Source organism: Haliotis asinina, chromosome 15, assembly GCF_037392515.1.
Source record: "Haliotis asinina isolate JCU_RB_2024 chromosome 15, JCU_Hal_asi_v2, whole genome shotgun sequence".
Taxonomy (NCBI): Eukaryota; Metazoa; Mollusca; class Gastropoda; order Lepetellida; family Haliotidae; genus Haliotis; species Haliotis asinina.
This window is the reverse complement of record NC_090294.1, coordinates 15,892,758-15,918,136: the sequence shown is the minus strand read 5'-3', so window position 1 is coordinate 15,918,136 and position 25,379 is coordinate 15,892,758. Positions and strand designations below refer to the sequence as shown.

Here is a 25,379-nt window from a genome sequence, read left to right as displayed (position 1 = left end):
TGACAAAAGCTTAAATTCGTTGGGTTTTTTCTGTTGCTGATTTTTCTAGCTTCGCTTTGCTTTTGTTTTTATGAGATAAAGTCCTTCGGAAAAGTTCTATTTGCCTTTGGTCACTCGAGTTTTGGGCTTATGCAATAGTTGGTTCCCTGTTCTAAAATAACAACTATGCGCGGATAAGCGCTCTGGACAAATGTCCTAAATTAATAAAATAAATAAATAACTAAGTATGACCCTTTTTGTCCATACACACAGGTACAACATAGAAGTCACTGTCAAGTTATCAACGTTGCAACGATGACGTTGGGGAGTTCAGTTTGTGCCTGCATCGTTTTGACGTTTGCTTTAACAGTCCGCGGTCAATTCGACGATTTAGCGTTCGATTGGGATTTTGAATCACAATGCGAAAAGACCTGTTCAGATATTCTTAAAAAAGATGACTGTTGTCCCGAAACCTCCTGCGAAAGTAACCAGTTAAATAACCTAGTGCTGAACGCAGACTCATCGCTCAGGTTTGAAATGATCCATTCCTGCCCGGATGAAGCTGAAGGTCAACTCAGACGTCTCTGTGTTGACGGAAACCGATATGACGTCACTTCCGATCTGGAGTCCGTCATGCCAGTGACGTCAGATGGTGTGACATTCTTCAACAAGCATTGTGCTGCCTGCTATAATGTTTCTTCTTACGACAAGTGGTCGGTAAATATCAGCTGCAATGCTCATGTAAGTCTCCACACCTTACGGACCCAGCAAGAGATTGTCAACATGGCGATATCATCCGGGTACTGTCAGGTCATGCTTCAAAAACCTACCGCTGTTCGCCTTATTACATGCATTAGTACCTCAGTCTTTGGTGATGATGATAGTTTCTTCAAAAGTGATGATGTATTCAGCAACAGACGGGTTCAAATTAACTCATTTATCGGAACAGGGAGAAATCAAAATCCTTCCTTCCATGTTGAATCAGACACGCCGTTTTCAATCATACTAAGCTTCGGTGACGAAAATGAGGAAGAGCATGAATTCCCACGTGACGAGAAGGGAGATAACTCTACATGCACTAAAAACCAGTGGACACACAAGTTTACGGTAAGATTTTGATATTATTATGCTAGTCAAGTCAAGTGTGTTTATTCATGTATTTAGGCCTTTACCCCATATACATGTAAATTTCAATTCATAATTCAAAGATTGATAAAGCATATGAAAAGCAACATCTTTAATTAAGGCTTCTTAGAAATATCAACTTATTGCCAAATGATTGACTAATCCATACACAACCAAATTAGACACCTTCATAGTATGAGAATGAATAATTAGCTGAATTAACTAGCATGCCATATGCTTTCTAATGTATTCTGTTATTGGGCATTTGAACTTCAGCCAATATTTAACAGTCCGACATAAGGCATTGATATATGATGGATAACGGCCACATTCGTTATAGCTTTTGGCGACCAAGATTTAGAAATCTTTTACATGCGATAATATGTACACTTCCGATTTTCTCAAATCTGGTAAGTGTTCACACCTCAGAGCCGTATAACAAAACAGACTGAATCTGTGAATCAAAAGATTTTTAAAAATACAGTAGGGTCTAGAGAACTCAGTTTACTCAAGTTATAAAGAATTTCCATCTGTAGGCGTTTACTTCGGAGAACTAGATCCATATGCACGAAGAGTCAATTTGGAGGAGAAGAAAAATATTGCCAAGATGTCCCTATGCATTAACAATTGTAATAATGTCATTTTTATAGAACATTTTTCACATTTTGCCAGACTACTACCCCTTCTAAACACAAACAACCCTTTAAGGTGCGGGGTAAAATAGGCCTCCAGCAACCCATGCTTGGAGGCGTAAAAGTAAACTCACTCAATCCAAGCACACACAACCTCAGTTTTATCTAGGCTGACAATTGATCCCTAAGAGTCAGCGAAGTTTTCTGAAATACACGGTGTCTCTGTAAACACGAGACAGCATCTGATACTAAATGACATCTACAGCAAACAGCAATAATAATATTTCAAGCATACACGGAAGTAACTAAACACCATTTATGTTCCATTCGAAGCAATATCATTTGAAATTTCATTTATAAAAGTTAGGAAAAATGGATTGGACTAAATATGCAAACTTGTTTAAAATAAGCAGGAATGTTTCTTTTGATGGGAAAATGTGATATTTACTAAGTATAAAATTCTTGTCTAAACGATCTATAAGATGGGCATATTAACTGTAAATAATATTCATCTTCTGTGAGATTCAATTTACATTTCTGACATACAAGCTGCTTAAATGGCGTAACTGTCTTAGAAAAACACTGCTTTTGGATATTTTGTGAGATTAGCATCGAAATATGGCTAAAATTCCCATGAGATCTTTACAAAAAAGTTACTGGTAATGTACAATTCAGGCTCTAAAAGTGACTTAAGTGATCTGTAATATGAGAGAAAGTCTGAGTTGGATAATTTTTGTTGCATCTTCTTTTAGAATTAAAAACGAATTGCTCTATATTACCACAATCCTGACATAAAAAATATGAATACATATAAATTCTGTGACGATGAGGAGGAAATGGTCCCCAGACAAGGTCGTCTTGTGTTCATCGGATAAGACCAGGTCTTACCGCTCATCACCGCTTGTCTGGCTCTGTAGAGTGAGCACCGGGCACTTGGAAAGGTGGGCATAGAAGCAACAATGGCTTTGGTCTCGTCATTCCAACTCCCATCTCTCATTTCGATAATGTCTTCTTCAATTTGGTCTTATCATTCCAACTCCCATCTCTCATGTCGATAAGGTCTTCTTCTAATTGGTCACGTCCTTCCAACTCCCATCTCTCATGTCGATAAGGCCTTCTTCATATTGGTCCCATCTCTCGTGTCGATAAGGCCTTCTTCATATTGGTCCCATGTCTCATGTCAATAAGGCCTTCTTCGTGTTGATCTCATCAATTCAACTCCCATCTGTCATGTCGATAAGGCCTTCTTCGCATTGGTCTCATCATTCCAACTCCCATCTCTCATGTCGATAAGGCCTTCTTCGTATTGATGTCATCAATCCAACTCCCAGCTCTCATGTCGATAAAGCCTTCTTCATATTGGTCCCATCTCTCATGTCGATAACGCCTTCTTCATATTGGTCCCATGTCTCATGTCAATAAGGCCTTCTTCGTATTGGTCCCATCACTCATGTCGATAAAGCCTTTGTATTGGTCCCATCTCTGATGTCGATAAGGCCTTCTTCATGTTGGTCTCATCATTCCAACTCCCATCTCTCATGTTGATAAGGCCTTCTTCGTATTGGTAACATCTCTCATGTCGATAAGGCCTTTGTATTGGTCCCATCTCTCATGGCGATAAGGCCTTCTTCGTATTGGTCCCATCTCTCATGTCGATAAGGCCTTTGTATTGGTCCCATCTCTCGTGTCGATAACGCCTTCTTCATATTGGTCCCATCTCTCATGTCAATAAGGCCTTCTTCGTGGTGGTCTCATCAATCCAACTCCCATCTCTCATGCTGATAAGGCCTTCTTCACATTAGTCCCATCTCTCATGTCGATAAGACCTTCTTAGTATTGATCTCATCAATCCAACTCCCATCTCTCATGTTGATAAGGCCTTCGCATTGGTCCCATCTCTCATGTCGATAAGGCCTTCTTCGTATTGATCTCATCAATCCTACTCCCATCTCTCATGTCGATAAAGCCTTCTTCGTATTGATCTCATCATTCCAACTCCCATCTCTCATGTCGATAAGGCCTTCATCCTATTGGTCCCATCTCTCATGTCGATAAGGCCTTCTTCGTATTGATCTCATCAATCCAACTCCCATCTCTCATGTTGATAAGGCCTTCTTCGTGTTGGTCTCATCATTCCAACTCCTATCTCTCATGTTGATAAGGCCTTCTTCGTATTGGTCCCATCTCTCATGTCGATAAGGCCTTCTTCGTATTGGTCTCATCATTCCAACTCCCATCTCTCATGTCGATAAGGTCTTCTTCGTATTGATCTCATCAATCCAACTCCCATCTCTCATGTTGATAAGGCCTTCTTCATATTTGTCCCATCTCTCGTGACGATAAGACCTTCTTCATATTGGTCCCATCTCTCATGGCGATAAGGCCTTCTTCATGTTGGTCTCATCAATCCAACTCCCATCTTTCATGTCGATAAGGCCTTCTCCGTATTGATCTCATCAATCTAACTCCCATCTCTCAAGTCGATAAGGCCTTCTTCGTGTTGGTCTCATCAATCAAACTCCCATCTCTCATGTCGATAAGGCCTTCTTCGTATTGGTCTCATCATTCCAAATTCCATCTCTCATGTTGATAAGGCCTTCTTCGTATTGGTCTCGTCATTCCAACTCCCATCTCTCATGTCACTAAGGCCTTATTCGTATTGGTCCCGTCATTCCAACTCCCATCTCTCATGTTGATAAGGCCTTCTTCGTACTAGTCCCATCTCTCATGTCGATAAGGCCTTTGTATTGGTCCCATCTCTCATGGCGATAAGGCCTTCTTCGTGTTGGTCTCATCATTCCAACTCCCATCTCTCATGTTGATAAGGCCTTCTTCGTATTGGTCCCATCTCTCATGTCGATAAGGCCTTCTTCGTATTGATCTCATCAATCCAACACCCATCTCTCATGTCGATAAGGCCTTCTTCGTATTGGTCCCATCTCTCAAGTAGATAAGGCCTTTGTATTGGTCCCATCTCTGATGTCGATAAGGCCTTCTTCATGTTGGTCTCATCATTCCAACTCCCATCTCTCATGTTGATAAGGCCTTCTTCGTATTGGTCCCATCTCTCATGTCGATAAGGCCTTTGTATTGGTCCCATCTCTCATGGCGATAAGGCCTTCTTCGTGTTGGTCTCATCATTCCAACTCCCATCTCTCATGTTGATAAGGCCTTCTTCGTATTGGTCCCATCTCTCATGTCGATAAGGCCTTCTTCGTATTGGTCCCATCTCTCATGTCGATAAGGCCTTCTTCGTATTGGTCCCATCTCTCATGTCGATAAGGCCTTCTTCGTATTGATCTCATCAATCCAACACCCATCTCTCATGTCGATAAGGCCTTCTTCGTATTGGTCCCATCTCTCAAGTAGATAAGGCCTTTGTATTGGTCCCATCTCTGATGTCGATAAGGCCTTCTTCATGTTGGTCTCATCATTCCAACTCCCATCTCTCATGTTGATAAGGCCTTCTTCGTATTGGTCCCATCTCTCATGTCGATAAGGCCTTTGTATTGGTCCCATCTCTCATGGCGATAAGGCCTTCTTCGTGTTGGTCTCATCATTCCAACTCCCATCTCTCATGTTGATAAGGCCTTCTTCGTATTGGTCCCATCTCTCATGTCGATAAGGCCTTCTTCGTGTTGGTCTCATCATTCCAACTCCCTTCTCTCATGTTGATAAGGCCTTCTTCGTATTGGTCCCATCTCTCAAGTCGATAAGGCCTTCTTCGTGTTGGCCTCATCATTCCAACTCCCATCTCTCATGTTGATAAGGCCTTCTTCGTATTGGTCCCATCTCTCATGTCAATAAGGCCTTCTTCGTATTGATCTCATCAATCCAACTCCCATCTCTCATGTCGATAAAGCCTTCTTCGTATTGATCTCATCATTCCAACTCCCATCTCTCATGTCGATAAGGCCTTCTTCCTATTGGTCCCATCTCTCATGTCGATAAGGCCTTCTTTGTATTGATCTCATCAATCCTACTCCCATCGTTCATGTTGATAACGCCTTCTTCAAATTGGTCTCATCATTCCAACTCCCCTCTCTCGTGTCAATAAGGCCTTCTTCATATTGGTCTCGTCATTCCAACTCCCATCTCTCATGTCGCTAAGCCCTTCTTCGTATTGGTCTCATCATTCCAACTCCCATCTCTCATGCTGATAAGGCCTTCTTCATATTAGTCCCATCTCTCATGTCGATAAGGCCTTCTTCGTATTGATCTCATCAATCCAACTCCCATCTCTCATGTCGATAAGGCCTTCGTATTGGTCCTATCTCTCATGTCGATAAGGCCTTCTTCATGTTGGTCTCATCATTCCAACTCCCATCTCTCATGTTGATAAGGCCTTCTTCGTATTGGTCCCATCTCTCATGTTGATAAGGCCTTCTTCGTATTGATCTCATCATTCCAATTTCCATCTCTCATGTCGCTAAGGCCTTCTTCGTATTGGTCTCATCTCTCATGTTGATAAGGCCTTCTTCGTATTGATCTCATCATTCCAACTCCCATCTCTCATGTCGCTAAGGCCTTCTTCGTAGAGGACTTCATTTCTTGGAGAGTTGAAGCTACCTTCAGCTTTTCTAGCTTCTCCTTCGCCTAGAAAAACCACAAAGAATCATTAACCATTATTTGGTTTCAACAAACAAAAAAAACAGAATCATTAACCGTTTGGCTCAAAACTTATCCATATATTATGCAACTTACTGAAACACCGTTAAAAGATTCAGCAAAACTGTGTCAGTCACTGAATGATATTTCTACACATATATAAAATTTAAACTCTTACCTTAATATCATTTGTGACAGTTATTGTTATTGTGTTCGTCTTTCACCATGATGACGATGTCATTCGTTGTTAATGCAGTGAATTTCCAGTATTTTACGGTACACATCCAAGACACCCAGTCTCGTTTTCTCTTGTTGCCAGGAGCATATGAACATCCAGTTAATGACTGCCGCGATCGGTAGGGATGAATCTCTGATCTAGCTATGCATTTGCCATTTCGAAATCGATGGGTGAATCCAACACGACATTATCAATGCCATTTTAAACAATATCTTTTTTCATTTTATGTTTACCAAATCTAGTTGAAGTTTCTGTTATAGTAGGAAGTTACAGATAGTAATAACAACGTCACTGATTTGGGCACAATGATTGAAGGTGCATCTACAGACTTTCAGAAATAGGAACAGTTCAAAGCCTGAGATGGCTCGACGCGTACGACAGGATGTGAATCAGCCAGTAAGGCTATCACGTTCTTGTCGACCATTTCTTGACATCTGGAATACAATCTCCCATTCATGTTCGTGGTCGCACATGGTATTTATATTGTCAACAGTGTTGTTACATTACCCTCTCTTTGGGACGCATCTCTCCATTTCTTTTGACCAGACAAATAATCAAAAATCTACGCTATTATCAGTAAAAAAATCATCTACACCACTTTATGAGAAGCATGGTGGCATGGTGGTACTACGTCCATTCTCACTACACACACAAAGATGAAGACCTCCAACGTGAGATTACTGTAACATTGTTGACATAATAAAACATACAGAAATTGTCGTATGACAGTAATATTTAAAATAAACTTATTGTCTAGATGGGTCAACACTTTTCAGCCAATATACTACCATACTCTTTTACAGTTACTAATATAGGTGTTGTGTTTTCATTTGTGGTTTTCTCGTTTTTCAGGATTCGTGTTTTGATGTCCACTGTTTCGAAGGAAAGACTTTGGTTGGCAGTTCATGCAAGTCTATTATTGCAGACGGGAAAGGCCTATTATACCGCTACTCGATCAAACTGGAATCCAAATATCTCCACCTGCATGACCTTTGTGAAATGGATGAAAAGTTAAAAAGACATGTTCATGAAATAGCTGACATTTTACAAACAGACTATTTCAGCTGTGAAATTTTCCCCAGCATCACAACAGACGGTTCAGAAAATTACTTGAAGGTTATGTTGACGTTCGAGCTTACAGTGACCAAACCCGTGGATAGAGATGTGTTTGAGGAACAAGCGCTTAATCTGACAAATGAGCCTTGGAATATGACCTGTTGGGACTCTGTAATGCAATTCAAGGTCAATCTTGTTTCTTCTTCGTCGGCTGAAACTACTCGAGCATTGATTAAACCCAATCCCGGCGACAAACTACCCATGTCCCATCAGACCATCACTATGAACAATCCCGAATACGAATCATACATGATGGACGAGAATTCTTACATAAATATTTCCCCCGTCATGGTTTGTCAGTTTGTGATATTTAACGCAAGCCAATACACACGCAGCCCGACTGGAGATATCCGCCTCACTGACGGGGACGTGCCCCTTCAACCTTACGAGTTCGACATCACCGACGGGGATGTGCGTGTATGTGTTGATGTCCTGACCAGCAAGTACGATGCTGTACCAAGACCAAAACGGGTCAGTATCCACGGAGTTGTTCGGCAGTATTTATCCTATGTATGCGTGATTCTGTCCTTGGTAGGACTTGCAACCACTTTCACTGTATATATGGTGCTCCCATCCCTCAGATCCCTACCAGCCAAGAACAACATCTGTCTGGTTGTCAATCTCTTCCTAGCACAGTCCCTCCTGCAGTTCGGCGTCAGGGGGACGGAGAATCCTACATCATGTGCAGTACTTGGGATCCTCATCCATTTTTTCTGGTTGGCGTCTCTCTTGTCTATGAACGTGTGCTGTTTTCATATGTACAGAGTGTTCAGCAGTCGGACGTTAGCCGCTATGCCAAGACATTCATCTTTGAAAACGCTTGTTAAATATATTGCCTACCCGTACACAGTTGCCGCGATCATAGTAACGTCAACAATAACGTCACAATACGTCACCAGTAACGGCAGCAGCATCGGCTACGGTGGAAGACACTGCTACCTGTCCTCACCATTACTAATAGGATTAGCGTTTGCTTTACCTCTTGGAGTCATCCTGCTTCTGAACGGATTCATGTTCTGTCGGGCTGTTCGATCCATAGCACAGACCAGTCTCATTCAGAGAGAGGCTTTGGCAAAGGGTAGACACAATCTGCATGTGTACATCAAACTTTCAACATTGACAGGACTATTCTGGATTGTGGGGATCCTAGCGGAGGTGTTTCCCTTAGAGGTTCTCTCTTACCTCTCCATCATCCTGAACGGCAGCCAAGGCGTCTTCATCTGCATTGCCTGCGTCTTCAACAAGAGAGTCCTCCACCTAGCTTGCTGTACACGGAAACCACAGGGTCAGACCACCAGCTCGGACAAATCGAAAACACGCACTAAGAGTACATCGGCGAATGACGTAAATTGAGTCAAGAAAAGTGGAGTCTGAGTAAACTCAGTCTTATTTGTTACACTCCACCACTGAGTCTAACAAAACCTTATAGGAGGTCGCCTTAGGTAACCTTTGAGATTCACCAACCAGAACACAGCTTACCAAATCGCGAAAGTTGACATATACCTTTTGAACTTTTTATCGCGAAAAGGTTCGTACCTGAACGGATTCCGAATGCTATTTAGCGTACGCTCGCTTCTGGGTGATGCACATGGCACACGTTATAACCATAAACAGTCTCTGAAAATAGTGTTTTGGGCAATATTCAAGGATGTCATCTTGCGGAAAGATGAATTAATTGCTATTGGGAACCGTGTCAACAGAAACCCCAAAGCGTATGTACAGCAGATCAGTTAACTGTGCTGTATGTGGATTTTTGTTTGTGGAAAGATCTGTGTCAGTGACCTGAATATTTTGTAAGTCTCTCCGATCCGTCAGTAGTAACCTTTGTCTGACTGGTTAAATCTATTTAACCGCCTCGCGTTTGATTGGACGGGCACGGGTCGCTCACGGGTTATCTGACGCGACCTCCAACTAGGTTTTCTTAGACTCAGTAGTGAAGTGTAACGAAAAGTACTGAGGCTACCTTTACTTAGACTGAGAAAAGTGTATTCGAGAATATGCTTTAACTCTATTCTCTTTCTGGACTGATTGACAGATATGGACAATTGTACAATAAAAGCAGGCATGGACAGAAGTTCAGACATAAGGGGGTCTCTGACAACTGAACGTTGTTGATTTTGCAAAATCATGCTACACACAATTGCACATTTGTTACAAGCTCAACGTGAAAACTTCACGTGTATAAGAATTTGCAATGCAAAAATGTCTCCAAATGTGTGTTCTGTGTTAAATGTGTAATTAGCAATGTGCATAGAATATTAATACGTGTTATCCGTGAACCAAAACATAGTATTACAGTATCATCTTATCATCATTATCATTATCTGGGTGAGTGAGTGAGTGGTTAACGCCGATTTCACATTATTACGGCATGACAGCTCAGTATTGGAGAGAACACAAGGTTACGTTTGCCTCCGACGTGTCACACTTTGGCGAAATTCATGAGCAGGGCCACTTTCCCTGTAAACATGTTCTGGGCCCCAAATCAAAGGTTTCCAGACTGTCCATGGGACGTAACTCCGTACCGCCAAATACGGCACCCTAAACGACATTCACGCTCGTGCAAAAGTGGTCTCATAGCACGTGTCCTTGAGAAGACACTGGCCATTATATCTTTGAACAGTTGTTCAGATGGCGGCACATATTTATGTGTATGTATGTGTGTCCAGTCGATGACACGTGATCGTCCATGTGTGTGTATGCGTGTGTTTGGATAACACGTGTAACACCCGACGAGGAACATATACACAGCATGGATAGCACGTGTCATCGGCTCGACACAGCTTGCTTTCTTGACGTGACACGTTGAACATACACACGACGTGTCCTTGAGGAGGTTCACCCATACAACATACATACGTTTTATCGAAACTGTTGCGAAAGGCCTGAAATAACTGACAAATTGTGTTCCTGTTGAAGTGAACGTAATATATCACTTCATCCGCAGACCGTTTTTTTATTGTTCCAAGAAACATAAAATTATATAATTTTGCATTCAAAATATCCCTGCGGTTGTATTCAGAACCGTTACACTTGTATAAGCATATCTGTAAACCGATATACAATGCTCAGCATGCATATACAGCTCTCAATAACAAAACACAAGTTATGACAATAACAAGACAATCGTTACCTTCCAAATGGGTAGCCCCCTGAAGCTTTTGCGAGAGCAAGTAACAAACTCATGAGGGCGTTCTACATTGAATGTACATCTCTTGTGAATAGAGACTGTGAAATGCATTACATATCTCCACCCCAACTGAAACAGGTTGCACCTATGGATATACCGTTCTATATATATACACTCGTTGAAAAAGAAGAAACACAAATACGTTTTCAGCAATTAAATTCGACCATATATTTGGACAGTAATCGATATTAAGACAATTCCGTTGTTTGAATCCCGTTAATCATGTTGTGGTTGTTGTTAATTACCTGCAAACGCACCACAAGATGTGTTTGTAAACGGTTGTCATAAGAAATGAAACATGAAAGGTGCATGCAGAAGGTTTACCACAACGAAGGTTGAATAAATGCCAAGACTGAATGCTACTGATCGAAATATCGCCATTGGGCGTTTAGAAGCAGAGGAGTCTCGGTCTGTTGTTGCGAGACACTACAACGTCCACCACAACGTCCACCACAACGTCCGCCGTATGTCGATTATGGCATAGATATATTCGCTCCAATTAGACCAAAGATCAGCCTAGAAGTGGAAGGCCAAGACTCATCACTACTGCTTAGGACTGATTGATTCATCCAGGCGTTTCACCTATGTGGCCGATTTGCTACAGCAACTGACACTGCAGGACGGGTGCCGACAAACCCACCAGAAATCGTCTGAGAGAAGCAGGAATTCGAGCAAGTCGAGCAAACACTCGACCTGTCCTGACACAAATACACCTACAACTGCTACTTAGATGTGTATGAATCACGTTTCCGACTGCAACGACGGTATGGGAGACAATGTATCTGTCGACGTTGACATGAATGTTTTACGTCATTATGCGTTCAAAAGGTGGGCAGATTTGTCACAGATAGCGTTACGGTGTGGGCAGCCATGTCCAACACTGGTAGATCAGAGCTAACGGTGGTTCAAGGCAACCTTGCAGCAACTCTTGCGACCTTACCTCCTCCCACTTTTTAACCGACAGAGGGAGCTGTATTAACACACAACGCTCGAGCTCACACAGCTGGTGTAGCATGTGCCTATCTCGCCAGTGCATACGCCATTGTCCTTCCCTCGCTTTCCAAATCGCCTGATCTGAACCCGATCGCGCATCTATGGGACGAACATGATCGTAAACGTAGGTCATTATCCTCCTGAGACACTTGGAGAATTTTGCCAAGAGGAATGACAAAACCAACACCAAACGACTTGTACAATCCCTCCAAGGCGGTGTCGAGCAATGATGTTTGCAAGGGGTGGTGTCACCAGGAACTGACATGAACGTCCCATTGTGTCCACACATGTAACATTTAGTATTTGAAACGAACATATTTGGAGAAAAAAATGTAAATTAAAATATGTACCATAAAAGTCAGCTCAGTGAAACTATGGCACTTGCCACTGATTCTAGACTTGAATGAGCGTCATTGGGAATACTTGTCTGCGTGACACACTATATTTATCGGTCAATCTACGGTCACGCAAGAACACATACTTGACTATTTATTCTAATTATAAGTACGTAAAGGTGATTTGGATGATGGGAAGCTCAAATATTCGATGCGTTTAGCTTACCTGTTTTGAGGATATATTTCTCATTAGATTTTCACCACACAGATACCCAAATTTCGGTTAATAATTCATTTCGTTTTAAGTTTACAAGAGATGTCATCACAGCTTGTGAAAAGGCGGTGTACTTCATTGTAAAATTGTATTTATATTACATGGTTTCTGTTAAGGGGCAGAGGTGTCGAATTTGCTGTTTTTCAAATTGGAAATTGTCACGTAAGACATGTTTCACACACCACACACCTCCAATAGGTTCGTTCGAGCCTATAACTTCAACTCTGTGTATAATCTTTGCACAATCACGTGTTGGGAACATCATATTTCATAACGATATCATAAATAACAAGTTACTGAACACTATTTTATGTGCGCTTTGCTTCTATGTGCACCTTCTTCAAGGGAGGTTACTCCCAGTTTTCTGATCATCGGAAAGAGCTCTTCTGTACCGGAGAATGTTAAACTTCCGCTCTATGTGGACGAAATGAAATCTTGATATTTATTTGATTATTTTTACCACAACAAATGTCCTGGTGAAGGCAATTTCTCCTTAGTCAATAAAGGACGACTGAAACATGCCAGGAGAAGACAAAAACACGCATTCCGGTGGGGAACAAGAAGAATTTGAGGGACACTCACCTCAACCAGGTAAATTTACTTCAGTGTTGCTTTTTGTACGAATTATTTGAAGTGTATTGGTCTTTGTGCACACAGCCTCAAATATGTTTTCGGTCTGGCGTCTGATAGTTTTGGAAACGAACACACCTAAGATTATAAGTAATGATCATACTAGTCATTAGCTCTCGACTAAATCATGGCCTGTAAGTCATGTTAGTAAACACAGCCAATAGTGTAGATGGTAGTGATATCTCTTGTTACATATTAGGCATGTTTGGGTTGACCAATGATCTCAGTGTTTAGAGAGTGAAAATAGCTAATTATGTAGGCCCTCCATATCCCTTTCAGAATATAAAGTCACCTGAATCAGTTTGCATGTTCATGATACATGTGTTTATTACTTATTGATTGTGTGACACATGCTGCTATGAATACATAGCACTATTATTGTTGCACCTGTCTAATGGATTCTTTCAATCTGCAGGTATTTCTGTATTAAAATATGTTACATCTGAGTTGACGAGAGGCTACCTACTGGAACGCGATGAGTCCAAGTATACAGAACGTAGAGAAAGGGTCTACACATTCATGAAAACTCCCAGAGAACTGGAAAAGGTATTACTGGGATCTGAGTTGTACATACACTGTCATGTTGTACATGAGAAGATTAATCAGAGTCAAATGTTCAGTCTGACTCTAAGTAAACTTATCCTCAATACTTTTCGTTACACTCCACCACTGAGTCTAACAAAACCTTATGGGAGGTCGCGTCAGCTAACCTTTGAGATTGACCAATCAGAACACAGCTTACCAAATCGAGAAAGTGCACATTCACTCATCCCTAATGAACTTTTCATCTTGAAAATGTTCGTACCCGAACGATTTCGAATGCTATTTAGCGTACGATCGCTTCCGGGTGATGCACATGGTGTACGTACAGCCATGACAACGGTGAGTAAACAGTTCGCTGAAAATAGTGTTTTTGACAATATTCAAGGATGTTATCTTGCGGAAATATTAGCTAATGGTAACCTCGTCATCAGAACATGGTTCCGATCCCCTCCGATCCCTAAATAGCCAATAGTTGTCTGATTGGTTAAAGCTATTTAACCGTCTCGCATTTAATTGGTCATTGGGTGCTCAAAGGTAACCTGACGTGACCTTCTACTAGGTTTTGTTAGACTCAGTGGTGAAGTGTAACGAAATACACGAATCAAATGTTATTACCATTTTGAGTAGCTTGAATCATGTCAGCCATCTGATATGAAAAGTGTATGCACCAAAGAAGTATAAAATGCCATATCTGATTGATATCATCCTGACATGCACTGGTGATAGATATAAGAAGCAATGATGTATGTTTTGCATGTGTTCCCAGGTAGAGGTATTTATCATATTTATCATGGGAAAATGGTATATTTATGCCAATCCAATATTTTTTTCTTTGATTTGGACTGTGTTCTCCTGTCTTGGTAAAATATTGACAAATTTATACATAACAAGTTCTGTCATTTTTGAGTGCAACATTTGTTATTTTGTGAGTGTGACATTGTCAAGCAGGTACAAGAATCAGTAGTGAATTGTCATAGCCACAAAAAATGAACAGTTATATTTCATTAAGTTTTTCATTATTGTACTTCTAACAAAATGTCACTCAATGAAGTATCTTGTGCATGTATGAACATGACTATGATTCTTTCTAGTTTTGCATGTATGGGTTCTTCCAATGCCTGGACGCATTCCTCTTCATCTTCACATTCCTGCCACTGAGAATCCTCATGGCCTTGCTGCGTCTCTTCACGCATCCTTGTGGTATCTTCACAGCAGGGTGAGTAATATTACGGGTTCAAGTGAAGCAGGTGTCAGCTGTTGTTCTCATCATTCATGCCATGTTGTGGTATCCTGTGAACATTGAGTTACCATGGTTACAGACAGAATTCTCCTGGTGAATTACCCAACATGCATTGTTGAGATGATACAACTTACAAGAATATCACACAGTGTGTCATGCATGAAGCATACACTAACACAGTACAGTCAAAGTTCATGCAAAAGTTGGGAGTACCACTGTAACTATTGTAAATATTTTGAGTAAACCAAGGTTTTACACTACTGCAGAATGATGACTGAATAATGAATATACAAGGATCAAGCTTTTATATTTCAAGCAGTGTTTGGAATCGGAAACCAAATCCACTGTACATTGTCAGAGGCCTTGTGGTGAAAGATTACTGATGATAATTGAAATATATACATTTTTGATGCAATCACCAATTTTAAGGGTTTTTCTCCATTTTTTAACTAAAACTAAATGTTTTTTAACTAATACTGTCATGCAATGAAATGCACACATGCAAGAAGGACACTGGAAATGTAATTAAATAAAAATGGTTACAATTCTACAATGCGCATAGCTTTACATTGTCGAGCGCATATTTGTTCATGAATCAAGTGCGTTACACTAAAACGACAAAATCCAGATTAATCAAAATATGTCTTTTTTCACAATCAGTAATAATTTTTAGTCCACCATTTCATAGATTTTCAGTTATTTTCAATCATCGGAACACCACTAATTTCAAGACAACCATAAATTCAACACAGCAGTGTTTGACTGTAATAATAGCTGTTTATTCTTGATCATGTTGATAATGTTTTAGTATCAGTACTTAGTTATATTGGATAGAACGCATACTTCTCTGTCATATTTCTCAGGTTTTGGTTTTTTTTGTCTACTAACCAGCTGTTTGTCACATCAGAAAGTGTATTCCTGGTTTAAATAATTTTTTACAGTCCGTTTGATTCCATTTGAGACCGATGAATTGCTCACTAACTCAAAATCTAATAATTGCAACAAAACCACATTTTGCACAGCCACATGAAATCGACAGACCAACTCTGATGATGTGTCTCATAATTTGGGAAACCCGAATAAAAACATTTTGTTTAACAAACGATCATCATTTTCTTGTCACCTTTTGCTATTTTGTATGAAGTGGGGGGCTCTTGCTGGTAGAACAGCCAAGTGGGCAAGGTGCGCATGTGAAACTGACACATGTGATTTGCTCAGCAAACCAGACATTCATGATTGCAGTACCTGAAACAATGCGATTATCACACGACGCTAAGTCAATCATTTGCAAAGTCATCAAATCATTTGCAAAGTATTTAACTTTGTTAAAAATGAAGGTGAAAGGGGTAGGCCAAAGTATGCTTTGGTTAAGTATCATTTAAGAACTGCACGTGCTGTTGGGGTGACGGAAGGGAAGTTAAAAACTCAAATGGAATCAAACAGACTTTACCTATGAAAGCATAATGAGCTCAAGTTACTGTGTAAAATGATGGTAAATTCTAACAATGATGGAAATGTACTGAAAGACATTTCAATTTTCACAGATCAAAGCGCTACCTGGAGTCAGCACATATCTGTGATCTCTTGAAGGGCATCATTCTCCTCGTATGCATCTTCGTCATCAACTATATTGACACATCCATGATGTACCACCTTGTGCGAGGACAGTCTGTTATCAAACTCTATGTCTTCTACAATATGTTGGATGTGAGAGCTGTCATACAATATTTGTGTTTATAATAGTAGTTTCTTAGCTGTTGCTAGTTTCTGTATTACACACATATTTGACAAAAGTCTAAAACTGAATAATCAAGTTTCTAATTTCTGAAGTTGATCATTTCCTTTTGACATTTCATTTATGTGAACTGCCAGTAAGTTGAGAATCTGTGTGATTTGAGAAAAAAACACAATATAAGTTTTTCAAACTTATTGTGGTATGTGTCCATCACAGTATACTAGTAATATGGCACACCTTCTGTTTGTGATGTTGTGTTTACATCACCTTAATGGATGTTTGATCAATGTGTAAACAAGATTGTGTAGCTAGCTTAAGTGAGATAATCAGTTGTGCTACTAGCCATGCTAATATAGCTGGGCTACTTCTTTTCATAAAGCAGCATTCACAATTAAGTTGACAACACTGTCTTCACAAAGCATCAACAGTGTGCTTTTTTGACCAACACCTGAAGTAACTGCCCAAACTAATCTAGAACAGTTACAACTCTGATATAATGGATGCCATTATTCTATGTTACTCAAAAGATTTCAAGGACCATTTGAAGGATTAATTTAAGGATTTACTATAATATTACTACTGTTAATCTACATCATTTTTCAGCTCAGTTTTCCATATTTGTTACCATTAGATATTATAAATGTATCATTGATACCTTACATGTGTTCAAGTTTAAATGTGGATTTAAACTTTATATTTGTTGTCATTTCAGGTCTGTGACCGATTGTTCTCAGGGTTTGGCCAGGATATTCTTGATGCTCTGTTTTGGACAGCCACAGAGCCCCGTGGAAAGAAGCGAGAACATGTGGGGGTCGTGCCTCACCTCCTGCTAGCTATTGTCTATGTCTGTATCCTTGACAACTGCAGACTGTTGGAATCCAGGCTTAACTATATTCCCTGTAATTTCAGCTGGTCATAAGTGGTAGCCAACTGGATTAGATGATGAAGTAACAGTAACAGAAACTACATGCTTACCTGAATTTTGATACCATACTAGGGCAATGAAAGATATCTTTTCTGCAGGGAACTATTTCAGCATTTTCAGTTGACAGTGCTGACCAGAAAACAACACGTGTGCCAGATGTGATGTCTTTCCTTGCTAGTTACCATGATGTTAGTCTGAAAACTATAGGGGTGGGGTAGCCTAGTGGTTAAAGCATTCACCAGTCACGTCAAAGACCTAGGTTTGGTTCCCAATGTGGGTACATTCGGTGAAGTCCATTTCTGGGGTCTCCCACCGCGATATTGCTGTAATATTGCAAAAGTCACATAAAACCCAACTCGCTCCCTCACTCACTCACTCACTCACTCACTCACCCACTCACTCACTTTGCAGCTTGAAGCCATGTATGCAGTATGACAGGCAACAGATGTTGCAATTAACTAAAGCTTCTGAATTCATTTTTGCCGAGTTGCTTTCCTTTGGAGTGCAGAGAAAGCTTTGGTCTTGGGTTTGAATCCAACATGACCTAATTTATGTTTTGTTAGTACCATCACCATGCTCATGGATTCACCCAGAAACTCCTAAGACAATAATCACTGCGGATGGGTGTTATTGTCACAAAGTCATATCCAGCTGACAGGCCCTGATGTTGACGAGAATATTGTGGAAAATGAAACTAACTCACTGTCATAACAAGAGCCTATTATTTACTGTTAACCAAGCTTCAGTGATGCACACCATGTTGATCCTGTCCCAGGCCACGGTCCTCAATGTTGCCTTCAACTCCCACAACAAGGCTCTGCTCACCATCATGATGTCAAACAATGTAAGTTGGAATGTTCTTAACTTAAATGACATCCTCATCTTCATTTCACTAAATAGAGGCTCTCTCTTAGTCTCACAGTCATTCTTGCGTTATTCACATAAAGATTGGGCCCTCTTACAGTCGGCTGGACGTTCTATAAGGTTTGGGCCCGTCTTACAGTGTGTGTTTTCATAAAGATGGGCCATCAGTGGGCTAATGACATCTGAAAGAGGCTCTCTGTAGCTTGTTTCATGAAGATGAGTCTCTCTGTTACAGCCTGTAGGTTGCTGTATTGGAAAAAGGCTGACTGTAGCAGCATTTGGGTTGTTTTTAAGAAAGAGGACCTCTATTACAACTTGTAGTTTATTGAAATGAAAAAGAGATATTCCTTTACAACATTTGGGTTTTTGTCCTAAATAGCAGCTAAGTGGTATTATTGAGCTTAGCTGGGATTGAAAGGAAAAAGAGGCCTGTGTCATGTCCTTTACAGTTTGTAGATTATTCTCCTTAAACTAGAGACCAAGACTGCAACCTGCAGAATAACATGTTAGAAATTGAAATTCTTTCACACCATATTTATCACTGTATATGTGTATGTCTTCAGTTTGTGGAGATCAAGGGCAGCCTATTCAAGCGTGTGGACAAGAACAACTTATTCCAGATCTCCTGCAGTGATGTGAAGGAGAGGTTCCATTACTGTATACTGCTAGGCATCGTGTTCATCAGAAACATGGCTGAGTTTGCCTGGAATCCTGGTGAAGTTTTTCAAATCTCACAGAATATCATAATGTAATATGAATACATACAAACTAGGGGGGACTATTAATGGGGAAGAACTATTGCGACATATTACTGTGGTAGCAATAGTCTATTTTGGCCAATTATTGCAATAGTTTTCTACTCCTTAAATTGTCTCATTTGAAGTCATTTCCCGAGTGTATAATCTATATGAATCAGAAACAAGCTGAAGTAGTTTCAGTGTCTTTCATTAACTGACAAGAAACCTGAAGCCCAGATCAAGATTGTTAAAGCGGGAACAGGGGCGGATAATTCAAAGTGAACGAATCTGTGCTTTCTGTATTTTGTGTTGTGCATTTATCAACAAAAGTCAATCACTGAACTGTCAATTAGTCACACATACTATTGATGCATCGATAGTTTTTCGTTTCTGTCATTGTTTAATTTGCTCTCGGAAACTCAACAATCCATAGATAGTTTGATGCATCAGTACAACCCTAATGCAAACTGTCCATCAGAATGTTATGAAGGATGTGTAAGTGATAAAGGGGAGTGCCAGGGATGTACTGTGTTTCCTGCTAGAGAATTAAAATCTGGGAACCTTCATGTGTGTTAACAAGCCATTTGATTCATTCTTCCACTCAAACCTTTCAAGGTTCAGTTATGCCTTTGATGCACAATGCTTGTTTGTTTTGTAACCATGGTAACATCATATTTCACAGATCACCTGGTGGTAATTCTGCCGGACGTTGTCCTTGTTCTCCTGGCTGAGTTTGTTGTGGACTGGGTCAAGCATGCATTCATCACCAAGTTCAATGAGATCTCCTCTGATGTTAGTGGTATTCTCACAGTGTATGAGTCTTTCATTGGATTCACCAGATACAGATGATTATAGTGAGAGTCTGAGGGACTGAGTGAGTTTAGTTTTATGCCACCGTCAGCAATATTCCTGCTATGTGACGGCAGTCTGTAGATAATCAAGTCGGGACCAGGCAATCCAGTGATCAACATTTTTCTGAGAAACTGGGTTATGATGACACTCAATCACTCATATGTGCAATATTGTTTCCAACATCTTTATGAAACTGAACTCTGCACAGTAACACCTATCTCTTGAGGAAGTGAGCATGACAGTTTGTTCCCACCATATTGAGAATGGACCCGTGAAGGTCCGAGGTAGAATAGGCTTTCAGCAATCCATACTTGCCACAAAAGGCGACTATGGTTGTTGTATGAGGTGACTAACGGGAACGGGTGGTCAGACTCGCAGACTTGGTTGACACGTCATTGGTTCCCATTTGCACACAACAATGCTCATGCAATAGTTATTGATGCCTCCCGATGTGACATTCTTTATCATCTTCCATTGTTTTCCAGGCTTACAAAGAGTTTACGATCAACCTGGTGCAGGACATGGTGACCAGCAGACAAAAACATGTAAGTATTCAGGGGTGGGAGACAGACAGATGCTTTATTTTGACACCGGTGAAGATTTTTACCATGAACAGGTCATCAGCTAGCCATGCTTGTCCTAAAAGGCGATTAATGGGATTGGATGGTCAGGCTCGCTGACACAATTGACACATGTCGTCATATCCAACTGAGTAGATAGTGCTCATGCCATTGACCACTGGATTGTCTGGTCCAGACTTGATAATTCACAGACCTGTGTCATATAGTTGGGATATTACTGAATGTATCATTAAACAACAAAACAAAAATTTTCCAGTATTTAGAGCATCCAAGACTCTTGAAGGTTTGACATCAGTTATTAATCTGAAAGCATAAGGACATAGAATGAAATGAACGACGTTTATGTAGGAATTTGAACAAAATAAATGTCACTAAAAGCAAACTCTGAATGAAAATGCTCTTTTATGCATCTTGAAAATAATGTTTCTTCTTTAAGTGAGAAAAATATGGAGCTCTTTCTTTCATACAGATTTGCTGTATGTGACACTGAAAGCATCTCTACAACACCTTGTTTCGCAGGCTTTCACAGACCATTCGGACCAAGTCTCACGTCGTATGGGCTTCACACCCCTTCCGCTAGCCTGCCTGCTGTACAAGATCTGCTCAAAGTCTCTCAAGATGACTGGAGCATTTGGGATACTGACTCTCGTCATCTTCTACTTCTGGTAGTAGTCTAATCTACAGTCTGTGTTACTACATCTGTTTTCGTAATCGTTCCCTACATTCATATTTTTGGGTAGTGAATTATTTTGTGGGTTAGTAACTTTCAGGCATAACTAGCCTGACTGGCTGAAAACTATTGAAACTTTTTAACACACTGCTTACAAGCTGCCATAATATGGCAGGTATATATTGCTGAGGGTGGCATTAAACAACAAACAAGTTAATGTCTACTGCCATCAGGGCACTGGGCCTAGCCTAATATTTGTCAGACCCTACCATTAAAGCTGCTCATGGTATCATGACTGATTTTTAGGTTGGACCTTTAAGATCTAAATAAGCTGGAAAACTGAGTCTGCTTGCAGTTGAGTGGTTCATTAGAAATTGCAAAAGTGAATCTTAACTGATAAACATCAAAAATTGGATATCAACATAGAAATATTCCTTGAAAATGGAAGTTTTATGGGGGAAAGACGCATACATTTGGAACTAAGTGGCTATTTCTGTTTTCAAGTTGCTTTTAAGTACCCACCATGTGTTTAAAATTCGGATGTTCATTATGACAGTGTAACGGGTGTGACATTTTTTATTCAGTTATAAATTAAGACAAAATCCTCCTAACAATGCTGAATTATAGCTAACAGCGAACACAGCTTTATCCATTTGTGCTGTAAGAAATCATGTGCCTTTGTCCTCGTCTGTTTTGGCGTAAAACAAGATACCAAGATGGATATTGGCCATGTCTTGTTCCAATCGTGTTTTTTCACTTCCATGCTGCAAATAGCTGATTTTACAAGTTCATTTAAAATATCACCGACAATTGATTCTGATTGTGAAACACAGTACTTGCTTATTAATTCATCTAGCAGTCCTTTAATGAAGTTGTTTTTTGTTTGTAAAGCATAAAAACTAGATATTTTTCTTCAGGCATGTGGAAGCTTTCCGCCATACTTGCTCACCATTATTAGTTTGGTTGCTATTTATAGATGGGCCAATGTGTGAAGGGTTAATAAATAAGGATTTTTAGTCACGAATATTTAGAGGTGGAAAAACTTAATGTTCGATAGGCTTGAACTGATACAATACGTGACATGATTTTGATGCATTGAGCAAATACGCATTGTTATTTAGACTTGTGTAAACATGAGTATTTAGTGTTTTTTTCATACGCTGGCATTTATTTTTCTTGCGTATTTCAAATTTTCTATAGCATATTTTATGCAGAGATGCAACTTATCGTGAGTTCTGTAATAGTTCAATCACATGGTCTCAACATGCAACTGTCTGTCAAAATACATGAGTATACTAATTATGGATTATGAGTCTGATAGTGATATGATGTAACAGTGCAGCCATGGGAAGTCACTCTAGTCGCCTGGTCTGAGACTACTCAAATATGCTGTAGGAGAAGTGAAAACCAATAATAGTAGCGATATTGGACTCAAAGCATCCAAATGGTATTTCTGTACTAGTTCTCAATGCTTTGTGGCACAGTCAGGTAGCTTTATTTTTAAAGCATTAACCAATCATGCCAAAGACACATGGTTCGACTCCCCATATGAGTATACAATATGTGAAGCCATGTCTGGTGGTGACAATGCTGGAATTTTGCTAAATAGAGAATCTCACCTAAGTGTCTTCTTGAAATCAATTATATCAACAAGAGTTGGTAAAGTTACAAATATCCAAGGCTTGCTGAGGATATATACCTTTATCAACAAGTGTTGATATAATTGATACTGGTAGACATGAGGGTAGATTCTAAAAAATCATTCTTCATTAGTTTTCAAAGAAAATTGTACATCTCTCGACATTGTAGTACTATTAGACTTGCAGTGCAGCAATGTCATAGCATTGTGATGTCATCATGTTCTTGACATCATAGCTTTGTCAGGGCATTGTACACAATCTACTGTCAAAACGATATCTCCTAGGAGATATCATATGATCTCCCACAAGTGCTATCTCCTGTGGAACACAGTTTTGGATAATAAAACATACTCACTCAGTCATTCTAAATGCTTCTAGTTTTGCTACTAACTGGGTCTGAATAGAACTGACAAAAAGTGTAGATTAGTAAATTTTTTTGTCTCAGGTAGGACCAGCTACAAACTTTGAGCACTACTGATGTAAAACATTTGCCAGGCCTCCACACCAGTCTTGAAAAAACAGTGCATGGATGTAACAAATATCTTGTTATGTTTTTCAGTTTGTTGACATTAAAAGTCTTCACAAGCATAGTGCTGCTGGGACATGGATCAAGGTTGTTGTCTCAGCAGAAAACAAAATTGAAGAAACCAGGAAAGACACAAGAAGTAGATTCTCAGAAAATCCCTAATAAGGAGAGTCAGTACAATAAGGGGTTCGAGAGTAGTCCCACACCTGACAGTTCTCCTTCACCAGAACCTGACATAGTTACCTCCCCTGCTGCCACCATGGAAGCCAGTGATATGTTCTCATCTTCAGAATCTGTAGACTGTGTCAAGCCATCTGATTTGCCCGAACAAGATGATGGCTTATATACTGACTGTAACAATGAATCTGATTGGACATTATCATCACCTAATAACCATGTGACACTGAGACAGTGTAGAAGTGACAGTTCACTATTTGTTAAAAAAAGAGACTCGGGAAGTTCGGATGAGATCGAAAAAGATGAAGAAATTGTTACTGATGAAGAAAAAGATGATAATAATGAAGAGGTTTTGGTGGAGTTTGAAGAGGAAATTCAATGTGATAATGATGAGGTTGTGTTTGATGATATAACATCTCCCCATGAACCAGAGGTTGATGTGGCTGTAGAGAGGAACGGTGATGCAGAATGTCACATGGACAAAGATGACATGTCGTCACCTGTAGATGACAGTGAAGAGGAGAAGAAGTATCGGTAATCATGGACATCAGGACACAGGCATTAGCACTTGTTATTTTAAAAGAAAAATGTTGTTTGAATGTTTTAAATGATTTGTGAGCAATGTTCCTATGACCCTAAGTACAACTGTTTTCTTCAATATTCTCGAAACATAGTCAGAATTGATGCCAAAAGCATAATTTAAGCTTATACTGGTTGATTGGTTTATGTATGTTTTGTGATACATGTTTGTGAAAGCGCTGTTTGAGCTGTGTGTCTATATTTAAAGGTCACATGCAATCATTAAATCAAACATAATCAAAACAGTTATCACTTCTTCATGATATTTATAAAACACTTAGCTGATCAAGAAACAACAAATAAACAAAATTATATGAGTATAATCGCATATCAAATGCAATATTTTATACTTGGGTTTACCTTCCTCGAAACGAAGCAGCCGCAAAAAGGAACCCAGTCAGAACTGGTGGGTGTGCACACAAGTATAACGAGGTCTTTCATTTGGCCATAAAAGGTGACTATGCCTGTCGTAAGAGGCGACTAACGGGATCGGGTGGTCAGGCTCACTGACTTGGTTGACACATTTCATTGGTTCCCATTTGCGCAGATCGATGCCCATGTTGTTGATCACTAGATTGTCTGGTCCAGACTCGATTATTTACAGACCGTCGCCATATAGCTGTAATATTACTCTTACATATCACTCACTCACTCACTCACTTTTCATTGGCCACTGGTTCATTTGGCGATACGCTTAAGCCTGATAGGTGTTAATTTCAAAGTGCATGTGGTCATTGAAGTTGTGCATTGCATATTGTCATTAGCAGACAGGTAGGCAAACATATAAGTTTCAATAAAGCAGACACTGAGTTTTCTCCGTGACAGATCTGCTTATCACATCAACATGATTTTTCTTATGTAACATGTAGATTATTTACTTGTTTGTGTACACAACCAAGATTAGACTACTGCTCACAACCTCACCCCCAGCACTTGGGGAAAATTAATGAATTGTTTGAACTCCAATATTGCAGGCTTTTTTTCATCATGTTCTTTTTCAACTTTAAAGGTTGAATTGGCATTTTTGATGATTTGTTTCACTAAGTGCATACCAAAAAGTATTAGAATCTGCAAAGTTGTGTTTTATGTTGCATGTGACCTTTAATGTTACCATATTAATAGAGATTTTGTGTCTTAGCATAGTAAACAGAAAAATTCCACTTCATTTGCCAAAGAAGAAGATTAAGCAT

General features: G+C 39.9%; 2 protein-coding genes across 2 annotated transcripts; both read left to right on the top strand.

Moving 5' to 3' along the window:
- The first annotated feature begins 294 nt into the window (after positions 1 to 294).
- On the top strand, positions 295 to 9,905 carry LOC137265848 (uncharacterized). The gene is made up of 2 exons (XM_067801308.1): positions 295 to 1,086; positions 7,435 to 9,905. Exons 1-2 carry the CDS (start codon positions 295 to 297, stop codon positions 9,049 to 9,051), a joined length of 2,409 nt encoding a protein of 802 aa, XP_067657409.1. The 3' UTR covers positions 9,052 to 9,905.
- A 2,975-nt stretch (positions 9,906 to 12,880) lies between these two features.
- Positions 12,881 to 25,247, top strand: LOC137266011 (transmembrane anterior posterior transformation protein 1 homolog). The gene is made up of 11 exons (XM_067801511.1): positions 12,881 to 13,081; positions 13,536 to 13,666; positions 14,755 to 14,879; positions 16,448 to 16,610; positions 17,351 to 17,486; positions 18,310 to 18,407; positions 18,991 to 19,141; positions 19,847 to 19,956; positions 20,502 to 20,561; positions 21,117 to 21,262; positions 23,467 to 25,247. The coding sequence occupies exons 1-11, from the start codon at positions 13,009 to 13,011 to the stop codon at positions 24,146 to 24,148; spliced, it is 1,875 nt and encodes a 624-aa protein (XP_067657612.1). The 5' UTR covers positions 12,881 to 13,008; the 3' UTR covers positions 24,149 to 25,247.
- Positions 25,248 to 25,379: the final 132 nt, after the last annotated feature.

Excerpts from the sequence above, each read along its gene's own strand:
- LOC137265848 (XM_067801308.1), top strand. The coding sequence starts at position 295 with ATGACGTTGGGGAGTTCAGTTTGTGCCTGCATCGTTTTGACGTTTGCT. Across the intron at positions 1,087-7,434 it reads AGTGGACACACAAGTTTACG|GATTCGTGTTTTGATGTCCA; the intron begins GTAAGATTTTGA and ends CTCGTTTTTCAG.
- LOC137266011 (XM_067801511.1), top strand. The coding sequence starts at position 13,009 with ATGCCAGGAGAAGACAAAAACACGCATTCCGGTGGGGAACAAGAAGAA. Across the intron at positions 13,667-14,754 it reads CTCCCAGAGAACTGGAAAAG|TTTTGCATGTATGGGTTCTT; the intron begins GTATTACTGGGA and ends GATTCTTTCTAG. Across the intron at positions 17,487-18,309 it reads GCTAGCTATTGTCTATGTCT|TGATGCACACCATGTTGATC; the intron begins GTATCCTTGACA and ends ACCAAGCTTCAG.